This window comes from Stylophora pistillata, chromosome 11 (assembly GCF_964205215.1).
Source record: "Stylophora pistillata chromosome 11, jaStyPist1.2, whole genome shotgun sequence".
In the NCBI taxonomy this organism is placed as follows: Eukaryota; Metazoa; Cnidaria; class Anthozoa; order Scleractinia; family Pocilloporidae; genus Stylophora; species Stylophora pistillata.
Genome location: NC_142529.1, coordinates 24,999,635 through 25,017,913, shown reverse-complemented (window position 1 = coordinate 25,017,913; position 18,279 = coordinate 24,999,635). Strand labels below are relative to the sequence as shown.

At 38.8% G+C, this 18,279-nt stretch overlaps 1 protein-coding gene across 2 annotated transcripts; it reads left to right on the top strand.

Moving 5' to 3' along the window:
• Window positions 1–8,240: 8,240 nt before the first annotated feature.
• Window positions 8,241–14,057, top strand: LOC148720799 (uncharacterized). Of its 2 annotated transcripts, XM_088738608.1 has the most exons (7): window positions 8,244–8,418; window positions 8,590–8,707; window positions 9,034–9,119; window positions 11,550–11,648; window positions 11,741–11,785; window positions 12,149–12,259; window positions 12,645–14,057. In XM_088738608.1, the coding sequence occupies exons 1-7, from the start codon at window positions 8,341–8,343 to the stop codon at window positions 12,693–12,695; spliced, it is 588 nt and encodes a 195-aa protein (XP_088594734.1). In that variant the 5' UTR covers window positions 8,244–8,340; the 3' UTR covers window positions 12,696–14,057. The 2 variants fall into 2 exon arrangements, with proteins under 2 accessions (XP_088594735.1, XP_088594734.1); XM_088738609.1 differs by lacking the exon at window positions 11,741–11,785 and having other exon boundaries at window positions 8,241–8,418.
• The last annotated feature ends 4,222 nt before the right edge of the window (window positions 14,058–18,279 follow it).

Here is an 18,279-nt window from a genome sequence, read left to right as displayed (position 1 = left end):
GGCAGTATTCTATTGATTTCCGCCCCCCTCCTACCTCAAAGGCAGTCAATTCGGTATAGTCACACGATTTTACTCTGTTGGCCACGAATGATTTCCTCTCCGTTCCCCCTTAAAACCACAGGACCCCCCTATACTTCTGTTCCCCCACCCCACCCCACCCCAATCCAGTCGATAAATGATGATAGGCAATTATATTCGTAGTAGACGATATTAAAATGTTTTTAAAATACCTGGGGTTACCTAGGGGAATGAACAAAAACAGCCATATTTGGATTGGCAGGTGTGTCGTTGCCATACACACATTCATACATGTTTATTGACCACTTCCCCAAAGGGCTTTTCAGCGTCAAATACAAAAAAAAAACATAATTATAGTGATACAAACATAATTATACAAATTACTAAATAACGGTTAGAATTAATTAAAATATCATTCCTTCCTCTTAAATTTGTCTAAAAGTGCCCCTCTAAGCTTATTCCTAAAACTATTAACATCAATGCATAACTTAACATTATTATTTAAATCAAATTATTCCATATGTTTACTGCCCTATAGAGGAAAGTTTTCTGCCCAGTAGCAGACCTAAATAAAGGGATATTTCGCGTCCGCGAATTTCTGGTTTTCCGGCTACTTACAGTACTACGTCTAGTTAATTTATCACTTAGGTATGCAGGGGCTAGTTCCGACATGTACATGCATTTGAAAGCCAAAACAGCATCTCTAAAATATAAATGGTCTTTGACGGGTAACTAATTTAACGTTTTAAGTAAAGGTTTAACATGATCGTGCTTACGCTTGTTAGCAACAATACGCGCAGCAAAATTTTGTACTAATTGTAATTTGTTCACATTCTTATTGGCGGTACTAGACCAAACAGAAGAACAATAAAATAACCTACTAAATACTAATGCATCAATTACGAGTTTGAGTGTCCTTTGATCGAATACGTGTTTAATTAACTCTATTCATTTGACAAAGACGGGATACGCAAGAAGACACTGTTTTTGAAATATGTTCGTGATAGGACAAATGAGAGTCCACATAAACTCCAAGATCACGCACAGAGTCACATGGAGTCAGCTCCTTGCCAAGAAGCGATAACTTGAAATCGTCTACACGAGACAGCATCTGCTTTGTTCCGAAGACGATCAGTTTGGTCTTATCAGGGTCAATTAGGAGTGAGTTGTTTAAACACCAAGGTTAAGTATTGTTGCATTAAAGGACAAGCACATTTTTGTGTCGTCTACGTAAGAGTCTACTTTACATTTCTTCAATGATTGAGGAAGATCATTAACAAATACACTGGAAGGCAGGGGTCCCAAGATAGATCCTTGTGGTACTCCAGTCGAGATGGGTAGAAATTCAGACAGACTTAATTGATACATACTGTCTGGTATCTGGATGAAAGATAGCTCTGGAACCATAGAATCGCCTCGCTAGATAAACCTATTTGCCGTAGTTTATTTATTAGTAGATCATGGTTCAGACTATCGAAAGCTTTGCTCATATCTAAAAAGACAGAGGCAGCAAGTTCCTTATCATCCATAGCATTTAAAATAAAGTCATTAGAGTGGATGATTGATGTAGAATGATTGGTAGAATGATGTTTCTTATTACCGCTTTGTGTAGTTGCCAGTCGATCCTTGAAAGTCAAACAAGAGTCAACTTATTTGTGTACTACTCGTTCACATACTTTCTACAGGACAGGAAGTAGTGAAATTGGACGGTTATTGTTTGGTAATTCATAGTCGTCAGTCTTGGGAATTGGAACAACCTCTGCTATTTTCCATGCTACAGGGAAAACGCCGCTTGAAAGCGATGTGTTAATGAGATCAGTAACTGATGGAAGAATCGAAGATAAACAATCTTTATAGACTTTGATAGGTATCTTGTCGTGACAAGGAGATTTGTTGGATGGAATATAGATATTAAATTTGCTTGAACTTCATTAGCAGTTATTGTTCGAAAGTGGAACTGCTCAGAGATAGGATGGTTTAGTGGCACAAACTCAGTTGGATTAAAGTCATCTGCTTTAAAAATAAGGGACTGAATTTGTTTATTAGCATTTTGGCAAAAATTTGAAAAGAATTCATATTAAATTCATTTGCCACAACTTTGTCGTCTTTGCTGTATGACTTGTGTTGGTTGCATAATTTCGATGGTACGCACATTCGTATTGTTTTCCAAAGACAATTGCTATTGTTTAAGTTATTTGTGATCTGTTCATGGACGAATTCCATTCGACCTATCTTTATTTCTCGCTTAGCCTCGTTCTTGAAATTTTTATAGGCTGACCCTGCGAGCGAATCATCGGTGTTTCTTGCGAGAGCTCTCCAATAATCTCTTGTCCCCATTAGGCTTTTTATCTCTGGGGTAATAATGGGGTTAGGTCGACTCCGCGATTTAAAAGTTTTAATAGGAGCAAAATCATCCACAACGTCGTTAAAAAGGCAATCAAAGGCAAACAGTTTATCTTCTTAGTCATCAAATATCGTTAGAATTGTTGACCAAGGTACAAATGCCATGGTAACCGCACTTGATCACGTCAGCCTGACGTCTATGTTTTAACCATAAAATTTACTCTCAAGAAGTAAAAATAAACGAGTCTGGTTCTCGGGTGTATGTGAACCAATTTAAATGAAATTCATAAAAATGGTAGAGGTACTCTTCTAGTCCATAGAATTTACCGATAAAGTATTTTGGGTTTTACGATCAAGAAGGCAATGCTCGTAATACTACGTTGCCTCTCTGCCATTTTGACAAGCAGGAAAAACAAGCACAACCATATTCGGAATTTCTCCGAAAGCTCTCTTTTCACATCAACCAAATTAGCAGCAGAGATTACACAGATATTGAAGTTTCTAAATATCATAGAATCTATTTGGGGAAAGTTATATTTTGGCAATGGGTGTTGAAGACATCCGAGGCAAGTTGCAAAAAGTTGCAAAATTTGAAATTTTGAGGGCTCCATTATTTGGCTCAAACAGGCTTTAGATAGAGAATATCAGCTTCAGAAGTATTTTATGTCATCTTATCTGCTATATACATTTGATTGATTAGGTTTTGACCGACGAATTTGATGAAAAATAAATTCAAATAAAGCCTACCTTGCAACTTTTAGAAATTTCTTCTGGATGCCTTTGTTGTATAGTATGGTCTTTTCTCAGTTCCCTCTCTCCATCATTTTCTCGATAAAATTTTTCACAGACTCTAGCGGAAAGGTCAAATATAATATAACTGGCTAGCCTTACCGAACATCTCCTTTTATACCAGAGAAAACGATGCATTAACCCGAATAAAAAACAGTCGAACAGGTCAAACACTGTCGTGTGTCGAGTATCGAAACAATTCATCGATACAATCCATCCGGGAAGTTTATTAGATGCATCAAGATCACAGCTAAGCAACTGCATGTCTGCAACGATTCTGAATTAAGTCTTTGAATAAATCGAGCCGTAAATTCCGTGGTGCATGGCTGAGAAGCCAAAAAAATCGTTGTTAACAACGATTTTTAACTACTAACTATGTTGTTAACGACCACACGTATGTAGACCGGATATGCGATGAGCAAAACTGCTGACTGGATGTAGATTTCAAATGCGATTTTCGCGCTTTTTGTTTGTTTGTTTTTGTAGCTTCAAATAAAGCGACATTGTCGCAATGGCATTGTCTCTTCTTTAGATATTTTTGATACAATATATCACGGATAGAGGAATAAAAGGACGACTTTTGATCCGCTTTTATGACAGTTTTAAAGTGGTGAACTGAAAGAGGACAAACGAAAAGCGCTTCATTGAATGTTTTACGCAACCTAATATTTGTCCACAGAAGCCACTCATGTTTCCTGGATTTCTTTCTTTGTTTGTTTTTTATTCATTGTTTATTGGATATTAGTGATGGCCTGCATGTAAGATACGTCGCTGATCTGGGGCATTAGCGTACACATTAGAAGTTACGAAGTTGTAATTTTTGATTCACCTCTCCTCCAGAAATATAATAAGTCTTCTTTAGGCCGATAAAATTTCACATTCATTACTTAATGCCTGTCCAAATTTTGGCATTCTTTCTGTTTGTTTATTTATTGATTTATGTGTTTGTTGTTGTTGTTCGCTGGTTTGTTGCGGTTTTTTTTGGCAGGAGGGAGGGGTGACCGGAAGTAAAATTGTGCCGTCGACCAAAAACCCGGTAAGGGAAATTTGTATATCGTCGTGCGAAGGAAAAGATCCTGGTCAGAACAATGGAAAGTTCTTCTTTTTTAAACCCCAAAGGGGAAGTTTTTGAGTGCAGTGGAAACAATGAAAACTCAGTGAATGTCCTGGGGATATTTCAAGGCAAGTGCAAGCCTTAGGACTTGGTATAAACCGTGATGAAATCAACGATGAAATGGATCTAATTCTTTACCGTGCTGGTAAATACATATAACATTTCACGTGTGTATTTTTCATTCTCTTGTCACGAATAGTTAATAATAACTGAATTTGTAATTGCATTTTCACACTCTGTGAAGTAATCTTTTTGTTTTTGGGTGCGACCGATTATGATCATGCGTTCAATTTTCACCCAAGCTTTAGTTCAGCTTCATTGACCTTGTTTTTGTTTTAAGATTTGTGTTGATGCATATTCTCAGCATCTGTTTAAAGAAACTATGGCTTTCTTCGTGTATGGTACATTGTTGTTGCGCTGTTTCTAAGTCTGTTTCCATCAAGGTACTAGATATGCCTAAACGCATACATTTTTTACAAGGGTTTTTTGATGCTAAGGGGATATTACTCTCAACTTCCGGTCTTTGAATTGAGTGAATTTTGCGCTTTTACACCAAGGATTTTAAGCGAATGAAAGGTTTTAGGGAACTTATTTTTCTTCTTCCAGTAGTTGTTTTAGCAAACGATCTACATTTTAAGTAAATGGTAAAATTTGGTGGAGAGTATCCCTTTAATCACGATGAAGCAAGCTCGCTTAGTTCTACTCTTCTTGTTAATTATTTAGTCTTAGTTAGCATATTGTGGCTGAAAAGCCCTGTCAAGGGAGCTTCAATAAAATGTATGTAGGTATATATGTATGTATAGGCAATCAAACTCAGATGGTAATTATATTTCCATTGTTTTTATGCTGCAGAACTATCTCCTCATTGAGAAATGTTTTTGCCGGTTACTGAACAAAGCAGGCACACTTTGGCAGTCCATTTTCTATGCCGCCCTCCCCCCCCCCGGCTTAGATTGTTGGCGACGAGCGATCCCCCCTCCGTTCTCCCTTAAAAAGAGGGTCTCAGACATGTCAATGGGGAGATCATTGGTATTTACGGCGAACGGTTAAAATTTTGGCCAATTTAAGGCCAACGGTTGATAATTTCCCATTGTAGTAACCACACTAAATTTTTACAGTAATTTTTTTTGCTTTTACTTTTTTACGACTGGTGGTTAAAATTTGACAATTTGTCAATTTTTACGCCGAACGGTTAATTTTTTGGCCGTTTTACAGCTAGCGGTCAGAACCCCATTAAAACCCTCTGAAAATCATGTGATCGATCGGTCCCTAATGTTGGCCCTTACTGAATGCTTTTGGGGGACATTTATATCTTTAGGAGTTAACTTAAAATGTTATTTTAAGGAAGTTTTCTAACTAATAACGTTATCAGATACAATGAAATATATGAAGTTCATATATTTAGAACTGCGGTATTAGATACATATGATACACGATCCTCGCAGTAGATAGCGCTATTTAAGCAATAGCGAAAATCAGACCTGAAAAAAATCAGGCCTGTACGGGACTCGAACCACTGACCTCTGCGATACTAGTGCAGCGCTCTACCAATTGAGCTAACAAGCCAACTGGGAGCAGGCCGTTGAGTTGATTCGTAATAAACCCGTGAAAGTGATAACTCAGATACAATGAAATATATGAAGTTCATATATTTAGAACTGCGGTATTAGATACATACCGCATACATATATGAACTTCATATATTTCATTGTATCTGATTTATCACTTTCACGGGTTTATTACGAATCAACTCAACGGCCTGCTCCCAGTTGGCTTGTTAGCTCAATTGGTAGAGCGCTGCACTAGTATCGCAGAGGTCAGTGGTTCGAGTCCCGTACAGGCCTGATTTTTTTCAGGTCTGATTTTCGCTATTGCTTAAATAGCGCTATCTACTGCGAGGATCGTGTATCATATGATAACGTTATATCAACTTTAAAATTAAAGTAGTATTATTCAGCCTATAATTGGTTGCAATATGCAACATTATTTGGGATTTTGATCCCCGTTATTAGAATTAAAACTAACGTCTAAACTCGATGTGAAGTAGTAGTTTCCTCGAAGCTTCAAAATGAAAGATAGCGCAGATACATTTTGTACAAGTAAAATGGCCTATATGCATTGTATTACTATGGTATTATTGGCGATAGCCTTGGAATAAAATACTTTTCGTAAATGAATAAAGGCTGATAGTTTCTAAAGAAACTGTTTGGGGCTGTGTCGGTGGGGGTAACGAAATAATTTGAATATATCAACAAACTTGAAATGGTAAATTGGCCACCGTTACGATTACAAAAGCTGACGTTTCGAGCCCTTCGTCTTTCGCTCCGACGAAGGGCTAAAGCTCGAAACGTCAGCTTTATAATCGTAACGGTGGCCAATTTACCATTTGAACTTTGTTGATATATTCAAATTACTTTTAGTAAACTTGACTTTACTTTTATATGTTTTTGAAAATAGAGGCTAGATTCGCTCTTCGCAGTGCGATTTATTCACGGTGTGAATATTTTTTTCTTTTGGGGCTTCAAATCGCATCCTCCTTCAGTTTCAATTTTTCAAACCGACCGCAGGAAAAATGACTTATTGTTATCGTATAAAAGCCTTGGAAATTGTGCTATTTCAACACGGTTGTAACGAAGTGGAAACTTTCGCCTAAAAATGACATTGCTTGTGATCTCAAATGAAACTCTAGCTTCCCGCTGGTTCAAATTTAAAATCACGCATATTATTTCCGACCAATTTACACTCTACTTATTCCATCAGTTATTATAATTCATGAAACTCTTTTTAATCACCAGTGATCTTTGCAATCTTATAATCTCCGAGCGGTGTGATTTGACCACGAATTTCTTTTTTTCTCGCTATAGTTGATAACTAATTAAAAGGAGTCTTCAAGAATTTCAGTTATCGTTAGCAAGATTTTTGCTCTCATTAATTATGGCCAGGCTTAACTGGTGAGTAAAAACCGGTTATTTCCACGAAAGAGAAAAAAAACAAGGAGTCAAGGTCAACCTTTCTCTTTCTTTTTGCGTCATTCAAAACAATATCTTACATTGAGGAACAGACTGGAAGTGATCGCGAAATATTTATTTCTCTCACCAGACGTCATTTGATACAACGCACTGAAACTACCAACCGCAAACACGTTCATTCAATTAAGTAAATCAGTTCTCAGCGGAGCACAGGCAGGGATATTATCGGTTTGCCTTAAAAGAGAGAAAAAAAATGTCTTGTTTTGAAATAAAATGGGCTTACCTTATTGCTTTATTGTTTTCTTTGTTGATTCCGAGCGTCTCAGGCTATTTTTAAGCGTTTTCGGCGAGTTAGCGCTATTTTGGTGTTCAACTCTTATAAATATAAAACGTTGCGCAACACGTTAAAGAGTCACGTCCGCTTTTCTAGCAGTGAGCTTGGGCTGCCTGTGAGCGGAGACGGAATATTTTTTTTTCCTGTTTTGATTGAAATCTGTTTACAGGTGCTCGTGATGTAATAAATTAGAGATTACTCATTTCGGTTACGTACTTTATACTAAATATTTTTATTACAACTAAAATCAAATTTAATCGCTTATAAGATTGAATATGATGTAAATCGTAGGTAAAGCTTCTCCAGAAATCTTGCATAGCAAAAATAAAGCTATAGTGACATCATCTTAGCTTTTTTTTTACTGACCTTGATCTACGGAAATTACCGCACGATGGTAATTTCTGCACGTTTTGACTCCGGAAATTTATAAGTATCAACAGTCAACGGTAGAGCAGTAGCACGTTTTATTTCTCTGACATCTCCATCAACTTAACCTTTTGACCAGCCACTAGAAGTAAACAATAGGCAAATTCCTCTCACTAAGACAATACATTGTCAACAAGATGGGAAATGAGAAAGTAGAAATTGATCGACGAGCTAATATATTCTGTCTCGATATACAGGAAGGAATAGGGAATTTAAGGTATTTTACATAAGGAATTTTTAAACGCATCCGCTCAAAAGCCAACGGTTTAAAAGCATACACCAGCTACACTCGAATCAGTTCAGTTAAGTTTGACGTTCGTAAGAGTAGCATCAACGTATCTTCCACAATGGCAGTTCTGGTGAAAACTTGTTGTTGCGGCTGCAGTCTTCGCACAGGTGTTGCGATTATCATAATGTTAGGCCTGGTGAGTTCAATCCAGTATGTTTCGATGTTTGAAACACGCTACTGATCTCTCTTTCATTAATTCCTCGTCACAAATAACTGAGCTTAGTTTGAAAATCAATCCTTCATTTAATTTACATTTGATGTGGTACATTAAATCTGGTCTGTGGTTGCGCTTTTGCTTATATTTCAGATTGGATCAGTATATTTAATTTATCAAGGAGTTCGTTCTATTAAAGTTTACAAGGAACTAGAGGAGAACACCGACGAACTCAGCCAAAATTTGCCTTACAGCAGAAAGCATTTACTAGGTATTACAACTTAGTTTTGTCTTGTGCCGTTAAAATGTGATAGAGAGGACACGCGTTTGGAACGAAACTATTTTGATTTGAGAGATTAATCGGTTGAGATTTGTAGGCTTTTTTAGCCTCTTAAATAAATACTATTCAATGGAATTAATTGCTCGTGATCTTGTATGAACTTAAATGAATGTTCAACTAATGTCAGTATAAAAAAATGTCAAAACCTCTTTCCGCTAAGAGTGCCCTCCCATGCAGTATAAGCTTTTTTCTCGTTTTCTGGTTATGTTTTGACTGATTAATTGATTTATCTTTTTAATGATCAACTCTAAATCAAGCAATCGTCAGACTGAATTATGCTAGCCTCGCATTCAGAGTCATCTCACTGCTGGTCATCCTGATGCTTATGGGATCCTATAACTCAGTACGTCCAAGTCTCTAATTCTAAGAACGTGATCTTAGCATGTAATTGAAAATAAGTTGATGAAATTTGTCTCGGAGGTTCATAATGATTCTTTAAAACCAGTCAGCAGATTATGCATCCTTGGAGACCCAGGGGCTGTGGATCGATTTCAAGTTAGGGCATGAAGAGCCGCTGGGGACATTGTCTTCAAAGACTAGTTCTAAACGGTCGCAGTCGTTCTGCCATCTGATTGGTGCCAGAAAATCTTTGTGTTTTTCTGCCCAATCAGAGTGAAGTGCACTTTAGAGTCCTTTCGTGTGTTTTAACACGGAAATAGACTAATAGCTCAGTTTCTCGCTATGTTTAATTTGTTTGGGCCGTGTGACGGAGATTTGCTCGAGTTGAAAAGTCACCGCGGTCTCAGCACACAATGTAAGAGAAATCGATCAGATTGTCCGAGAAAATCTTACCGGAAATTATACGGAATACTTTCGCAGGTATCACTAGAGAACGTGTTTTAAAGTTTGCGAGGTTTGTATACAACACGATGGTTGCAGTCATTGATATGTTGCTTTAAACGTTAAACGAGATTTAAGCTTAAATCGTTTTAGATTTTTTGCATAATTTGCTGCGACTGAAACTTTGCCAATCCCGTGAAGTTATTTCGTCGCACGGGCCACGCGGGTATGTCGAGCAACTGGCGCTTTCGCCTATGTAGCTTTCTGCTTTCTGTGCGCGCCAATATCTAATCTTCGCTTTGTAGTAAATTCGTTCACAATACGGCTTAAGTTCGTGGACGACCTCCAGCAAGAGCTTAGATAAAGCTTAGCTGTGTTTTCGGTTAGCTTATTAAAATCTGAACAAAAACTTATTAACGAGAACATCGTGGAAAGGAGAGATTTTTTCGGGCAGTTACCGAAGGGGTTTGGAAAGAGTTTAATCTTTCAACTGCTGCCTAGAGTGTTGAAATTCTTGAGCTAGGAAGGCCACGGATTCTCTTCTAGTCCCTTGGTCATTGTCATTCCACCTCTTCTGTCGATTGTTGAAGACCAAGTTAATTACCTTTGATCATTGGGAATCAATCCGATGCTGCTTTCAATGGGAAAAACAAAACCAAAGACCAAGAAATATTGGATGGAAAGGGCGGGTGAGCTTTAATGCAAAGGTGAGCTTAATAGTACAAGGTCATCTAACCACACCTAATAAGCAAAAGTTTCCACGCTTAGCTTTTCTTTATTTTCAAGCAAAGATCAGATTAGATTTTGGCACGCACAGAAAGTTGCGCCAGTACCAGTTGCTCGACATACCTGCGTGGCCTGTGCGACGAAATAACTTCACGGGATTGGAAAAGTTTCAGTCACAGCAAATTATGCAAAAAATCTAGAACGATTTAAGCTTAAATCTCGTTTAACGTTTAAAGCAACATATCAATGACTGCAACCATCGTGTTGTATACAAACCTCGCAAACTTTAAAACACGTTCTCTAGTGATACCTGCGAAAGCATTCAGTATAATTTCCGGTAAGATTTTCTCGGACAATCTGATCGATTTCTCTTACATTGTGTGCTGAGACTAAAACTTTTCACCTCGAGTAAATCTCCGTCGCACGGCCCAAACAAACATGTTACAACACACGAAAGGACTCCAAAGCACACTTTACTCTGATTGGGCAGCAAAACACAAAGATTTTCTGGCACCAATCAGATGGAAGAATGACTGTGACCGTTTGGAACTAGTCTTGTAAGACAATGTCCCCAGGGGCTCTTCATGCCCTAACTTAAAGTCGACCCACAGCCCCTGGGTCTCCGAGGATGCAGATTATCCAACGAAAACGACGTTTCTAGAGCAGAAATGCATAATTAAGATTGGCTATGTTTCGCTGAATTGTTTTTGCATGTTTCAGTTGCAATTGTTCGTTTTTTTTCTCACATTTTTATATATTTTATAAACAATGGTCTGCAGTTGGCGTGATGATATGCATGGATATTTGTCCATGGATATCATCTGTTCGGATATTGTCCAAGCTAAATATACGAGCATATTTTCGTGTCAAATGCAGCCTGTTGTGTTAATCATTCTTCAAATATTTTTGCAACTTGCAACGCACGAGAAAATGTGAAGGAACAGTTTACTATTTACTGCGTGGGATGTTTTCTTTTGTTTTCTAGACCAATCGTGCACCAGAAAGGCATTGAAAGTATTGTACCCGAACGATTATCTCAAATTAACAGAACATCTTAGACACACAATAACAAAAATGTTTATCAGAGCTGGCTATAAGGCTGCCGAACAAATCGTAATATTGACGCCTTTCGCTTGAAATTCAGTCGCCGATTTTTCCTTTTCTCTTGCCATGGCGACCTAAACAGTCGCAGATTGGAGTGCTGACGTTGATATTTATTTATTCATAAGTTTACGCGAATGATGATCCTCGTTCTTTTCCGTCCTAGGGTGACATGCGTTTGGCACTTCCATGGCTTGGGTGGAGCATCTTCGAGCTCTTTTTCACTCTTGGAGTGGTGATATTTTATATTTCCATCTGGAATGGGGTAAATTGAAACAAACTTCTTTTTTCGATGAAATACTAGTAGATAGTTTTTCAACAAACTTAACATGATTTCTATTTCCTTCTGTGTTACAGTTTGCCGTCTTTCTAGTTATTTACAGCATTGAATGGTTGCTTTCGGTATGTTCTGTTTCAGTCTTCTAGCAATTTCTATTTGAGAGTCAAAAGAAATTCTACATGGCATTGGTTTTGTCTTACTTCGCTCTGTGATTAGTTTAGAAATCTCGCGCCACTAACCAATCAGATGCAAAATCAAAACCAAGCACGACTTAGTCGTCTGGCTTTTCCCGCCCTTTTTTTACTCTAAATTCTCGTTGGCTCCTAAAAGAAATTTCTTTCTTCTGATTGGCAGTTGTAATTACTTTGGACTTTATTTCATCACACTCGATCAAAAAGCACTCAATTCTCTTGTTCAACTAGCTTCTAACTCGTAAATTGACGGTGGCCTAGAGCTTACTTCATGTCCTCCTTTCTTTTCCTAAGATCTACTTCATTGTGGTGGTTTATTCGTTCATCGAAGCCCTTCGTGAAGATCCATCGGGAACGAGTGCAGGATTTTCTCGCCCTCTGCGAGGAGGCAATCAAACTCAGATGGTAATTACATTTTCATTGTCGTAATACTGCATGACCATCTCCTCATTGAGAATCGTTTTTGTGTTACTGAACAAAATTGACAAAAGAGTTGAGGCCGGCGGGCCAATTGGGCACGCAAGAGGTCTGTTAGAATACTGCTTGGGAACCTCTCTCGCGCTTTCATCGTTCGCGTGCGCAGGCTCTAAACGTGCGGTCCTCACCTCTCGTGTCGCACTTCCGATGAGAGCCTGCTCGCAAGTTGACCACAGAGAAGACAAATATATCAAATTTTCAATTAAGAGTCATTCTTATTCCTTAATTTTTCATTTTCGTTTCATATTAGAATATTATTGAGCGAGCCAAGTTACGATATTTATTAAAGTGTTTTTTTTTTGTCATTTCACAGGCTGCAATGGAACCCCCTCCATACGCAGTATCCCAGATGGGCACGGTGTAAACTCTGCTAGAAAAAGAAAATGTGACCGACGTATGTGATCATTGATCATCGTTTCAATCTGTAACTATTTAAAAGGCCATCTAACGCGAACTGAGCTCAACTCTGTACAAATGCAGTGAACATTTTTTCTGATCGATAGAAAGTAGAGTTAACCCATTCATGATCAATCCCAAAAGTGATACACATGTAAACAGCAAACAAGTAATGAGAATACTAAAACGTATCAGGTGGAAGTTGATGTCCCTTGATGTGACATTAAATTGTCGTTATTAATTTACAAGGAATTGTGGGAGAATTAACAATCAGCTCCTGGAAGATAAAGGGTTAAGGTACCAGTCACTTTCCATCTCCCAGGGGGAGGAGGGAGGGGGAGGGGGGAGGAGTGTGTCATAATGAAAGCTACCTGATTAGGGTTAACCCTATTGAGATCCGCTGAAATTCATGTGATCCCCCATAAGGCTCTGTTATATTCTGATGAAATCCTCTCATTGGCTGTCAATTTTCTATGGTCCTCCCCCTTGGACTCTGTTGGTGACGAGTGATCCCCCCCGATCCGTTCTCCCTTAAAAAGAGGGTCTCATTCATGTCAGATGCATTTTGTACAAGTAAGGTGGCCTATATGTTTTGCATTACTATGGTATTATTGGAAATAACCCTGGAATAATTTTCTTTCAGTACTCTTAACTATTAATTTTCATATGTTTTTGAAAATAGAGGCTAAAAAAAACTGCTGTTGATATTACCATAGATTAAGTACAGGTAGATCTCTGAAACTCTGAATTTACGAGTCGTAGAACGGAGAAAATCCGTTCTGTCCCCTCTCCCCAGGGCTTTAACTCAAAGAACCAATTAAATATCTGGTATTTAGGAAGGAGTCCTAATATTTTGCCTGGGAGGGGTGGGAGGGGTTTGGTTGTGTCATGATAAAATTTACCGGATTTCTCCATTGGGCTCTAAAACTTTTTTATGAACCCCCTCTCCCTCTCCCCATTGGCAGTTAATTGGCATCAGAAGACTAGCTATTCTTGCGGGATAAAAATCTACCAAGTCCGTAATATTGAGGCCTTAGGAAGTTCAAATGCCACCATGAAACTACAATTTCTGCGACAATACATTTTGTCTTTTTCCCCCCAATTGTTTAATATAAACCGTATACTAGTGGTATACGGTTTACATTTACGTTTTATCGATGAAGAAAACTCTCTTTTCCTAAATAAACAGTCAACAGTAAGGTTGAATTCTAATTTCTCGATATTTTAAAACGGCCGCAGGAAAAATGAAATACTTTTATTGTATAAAACCTTGGAAATTGTGCTATTTCAAAATGGTTTGTAATGAAGAGTAAACTTTCGCCTGACTGAATGACATTGGTTGTAATTTCAAATGAAACTTTCGCCGTGCGCTGGTTCAAATTTAAAACCATGCATATTATTTCCGACCAATTCACACTCCACTTATTCAATTAATTATTACTAGAATTTTCAATGTGAAAGTCGGTGCTGGCGTCAGAGCTTTGGGGAGCTGATACTAATGTTACGATTTGTCTGAAAGCCCAAACAGTCATTTGAGTTTTCCGGTTGAATGGTTAGCTTCAACGAGTAATCCACATTTTGTTAAAAGGGCTGATAGTTTCGAAAGAAACTGTTTGGGGCTGCTTTGGTGGGAGTAACGAAGTAATTTGAATATATCAACAAAGTTGAAATGGTAAATTGGCCACCGTAACGATTACAAAAGCTGACGTTTCGAGCGTTAGCCCTTCGTCGGAGCGAATAGAGGAACTGTGGGTTATGTGTGTTCTTAAACAAACTTCTTTTCTCCATGGATATTACGTCTCTTTACACTGTCATTCCTAATGGCGAAGGCCTTCTGGCCCTTAAACATTTTTTTGATCAACCATAGTTAGTTCCCCTCTACTAACTATGGATCAACGTACTGTTAAGGAACCTAAATATGAAACACTACTACGCTTAGCCGAACTAGTACTCACACTCAATTGTTTTTCATTCGGAAACAACTTCTTCAAACAAACCAATGGTGTAGCCATGGGCACCAAAATAGGACCTAGCTATGCCAATCTTTTTGTAGGTTTTGTCGAACATCAATTTTTCAGCCAATACAACGGGTCCAAACCTGAACTCTACGGTCGCTACATCGACGACTGTATCGGCGCTACCTCCTCTGCCAGAGAGGAGCTCACTCAATTCATAACCGAAGTCAATTCTTTTCACCCGGCTCTGAATTGTTTATCCTTTTTAGACATCAAAGTTTGCAATTGAAGGTAACGGTTTATGCACTAGTGTGTATTACAAACCTACAGACTCGCATAATTACTTGTTAAATTCGTCTTCGCATCCATCTCACGTTAAGCATTCCATTCCTTTTTCTCAGTTTCTAAGACTTCGTCGTTTATGTAGTAATGACTCTGATTTCCACCACAAATCAGAGTCAATGTGCCAGTTCTTCGATAAACGTGTTTACCCTGTTTCTGTCGTTCAAGCGGGTTAACACCGCGCTCAAGTTATTGATCGACATTCAGCACTACAAGCGTCGCATAAGGAAGATTCCGACCGCATTCCATTCACTCTCACGTTTCACCCTCACAACCACTCAGTTAAATTCATCATTCTTAAAAACTTTAAATTACTTCAAAACGATCCAGAGACAAGCACTATCTTTTCGCAGCCTCCGCTCATTTCATTCAAACGCGACAAAAACATAGGCAATTTTTTGGTCAGAAGTTCTTTTCAGACTAATGACCCACTAGGCACTTTTAAATGTCCTCGTGCACGATGCAAAACGTGTCCTTTCATTCACAACACTGATAAAATATCGGGACCTAAACGATCCATTAAGATCACCGATCACTTCACGTGCACCTCCGCCAATGTAATCTATTGCATAACTTGCACTTATTGCAAAACGATATACATCGGCGAAACAGGCAGGAGATTAGGTGACCGATTCCGAGAACACCTTCGAGACGTGGAAAGGAATGACAAGGACACATCGAAACCAGTCACTAGACATTTTAATTTACCTAATCATTCTAAGCAACATATGGCAATCTGCGGTCTTTCGAATTCCTTGCACTTAGGTAGCTGTCATGGAAGTGTTAGGAATTTATTTATTAAATGTAAATTATTTTTTTATTCTCTTAGGATCAGTGTAGTTCGTGATTATTTGTATCTGTTACGTAATTTTTATTCTTCACTTGTGTAAACTGTTGTGTAATTAACCTTTATTGTGTATATCAAATAGTTTTCTTCATTCTTTTCGGGCACCTTGCGTCCATGTGTATTTAAGGATTTGGGTGGTTTGGTACGGTGTGGTTTTTTTTTGAAGAAGTGAGGTGAAGGTTTGTGAGTTACGAGCGAAGAGCGTGGAAAAATTTGAGTCAACGGAGACTCGGCACAGTATCATTTCTGAGAAATTCATTCAGAACAATCGTTCCATTTCACGGTAGAAAACCATTTGCGGGGGAACGGGTGTGCAAAGAATCTACCAGACTGTGAGCTAAAGGAAGAAGAGATAGTAACTAATTCAATAACAAGTCTGAGCGAGTCAAGTTACGAGAAGTAAAAAGTTGAAAACTGCAAAGTTGTCAGAAGACGAAGCAAAGTTGAAACGAAGGAAACGAGCAAAGTTGAGAACTGGTGAGACAGGAACCTGGTTGGAGAAACGGGAGTTTGGTTTGGCAGGGCACTGTTTGTTGGTGGAGCGTGGTGATTTGTGGACAAGAGAAGAACACGGACGCGGGCGTAAGGTGAAACCCAACCGAACTGAACTAAAAAAAAAAACCTTTTTTTTATCTTAATAGTAATAATCTTGTAAATAGTTTTAGTGTACTGTAGTTTAAGTTAGCGTATTCCTGTAAATTAATTAGATCATTGTATTATCGTTATTGTTAGTCGCTTTATTGTTTTATTAGCATAATAAATATCTCTAGGCCTACGTTTAGTTGTATTGTGGCGTGTGTTCTCGGACTCGTTTATGTTCTGTGTTTTGTTTGTGTTAGGGGGCACCCACCTTTGTGGCGCGGATTCGTCACATATTTTGGTGTCAGAAGTGGGATTGCTCCTTAACAGTTTACATAAACAGCTCAACAGGAGACACGCAAGGTAATAGTATACGATTATTTAATATGGCTACTGCAGCGATCGGCTATGATTCCTGGGTCCTTAAAGATCTTAGAGCTGAGGCTATCAAACGAGGTATTCATTTTTCTCCTAAGGATGGTGTTAAGACTTTAGCGAGCAAACCCAGAACTTCAGATCGCATAGGTCAGAGTTTCGATGCACCAGAAGAAAACCTTGCGGAGGAAACTTTGGAGACTGGTCTTAGTTTTGAGCAGAGATTACAGTTACAAGAGCGTGAGCTGCAGATGTTAGAACTGCGGAAGAGAATTAGTCAGGAACACAGAGAAATGAGGGAGTTAGAAAGGGAGGTGGAGAGAGAAAGGCGTCAGGCTGAAAGGGAATTAGAGAGGGAGAGAAGGGAGTTTGAAACTCAAAAAGCCCAAGAAGAAGAAAGGCGTTTGGTACGAGAGGAGGAGAGACTCAGAAACCTTAGAGCTGAAAAGGAAGAATTTGCTGTAAGGGAGTTTGAAAGGAAACAGGTAAGTGACAATGAGGTTAAAAGGCCCAAGTTTATCAAAATCAGGGAAATGAGGGAGAGTGAAGATATAGATGATTTTTTCCGGATTTTTGAAATGACTGCAAGGGCGCAATCCTTACCCGAGGGGGAATGGGTTGGTAATTTAGTACCCAAGCTCACTGAAAAGGCTAAGTCTATTTATTTAGAAATCCCAGACCCTGCATGCCAGGATTACCACGAGAGTAAGGCAAGCATTATTAAAGCCTACCAGTTAACCGCAGATCACTATAGATATAGGTTTCGAACCTCAGAGAAAAAGCCCGACGAGGACTTCGTCCAGTGGGGAAACAGAACCCGAAGGTATCTCAGCCGCTGGATAGCTGTTGCCGAGGCTACTGGTGATGCGGATAAGATAATTGAACAGGTATTGATGGAGCGACTTCTTGATGCGGTAAGTCCTGAGCTTAGAGCTTGGTTAAAGGAGCAAAAGCCCAAAACTGCTGAAGAACTTGGCAACCTTGCTAATTTACATGTTCAATCTAGGAAAGGGCCACTTGTTGATGGTAAGTATATGTCAACCGCTAGTTATGAGAAATTTGGGAAAAAGAAGAGGCCAGATGTTAAGGCGGATAACTTATTGTCTGAACAGAAACAAGATCAATACCATGTAAGACCCTCCAAACCATCCTCCCCTCCAGCCCGTAGAACCACGAGGCCTGAAATTAAATGTTACAAATGTGGTAAACCAGGTCACATGTCGTTCAACTGTGGAAAGGGCCGTGGGAAGCCTTCACAAGGATACCTCCTGTGTATGACACCCCTAACGTCAGAACAATCTCAGTTCCCTCCTTGCAATGTTAGAGGTAAAATAAACGGGAAAATTGCAGAAATGGTCATTGATTCTGGTTGTACTAGGACTCTAGTCCAGAAAAGATATGTAAACAATACAGCCTTCACAGGGGAGAATATCACAGTATTAACAGCTGCGGGA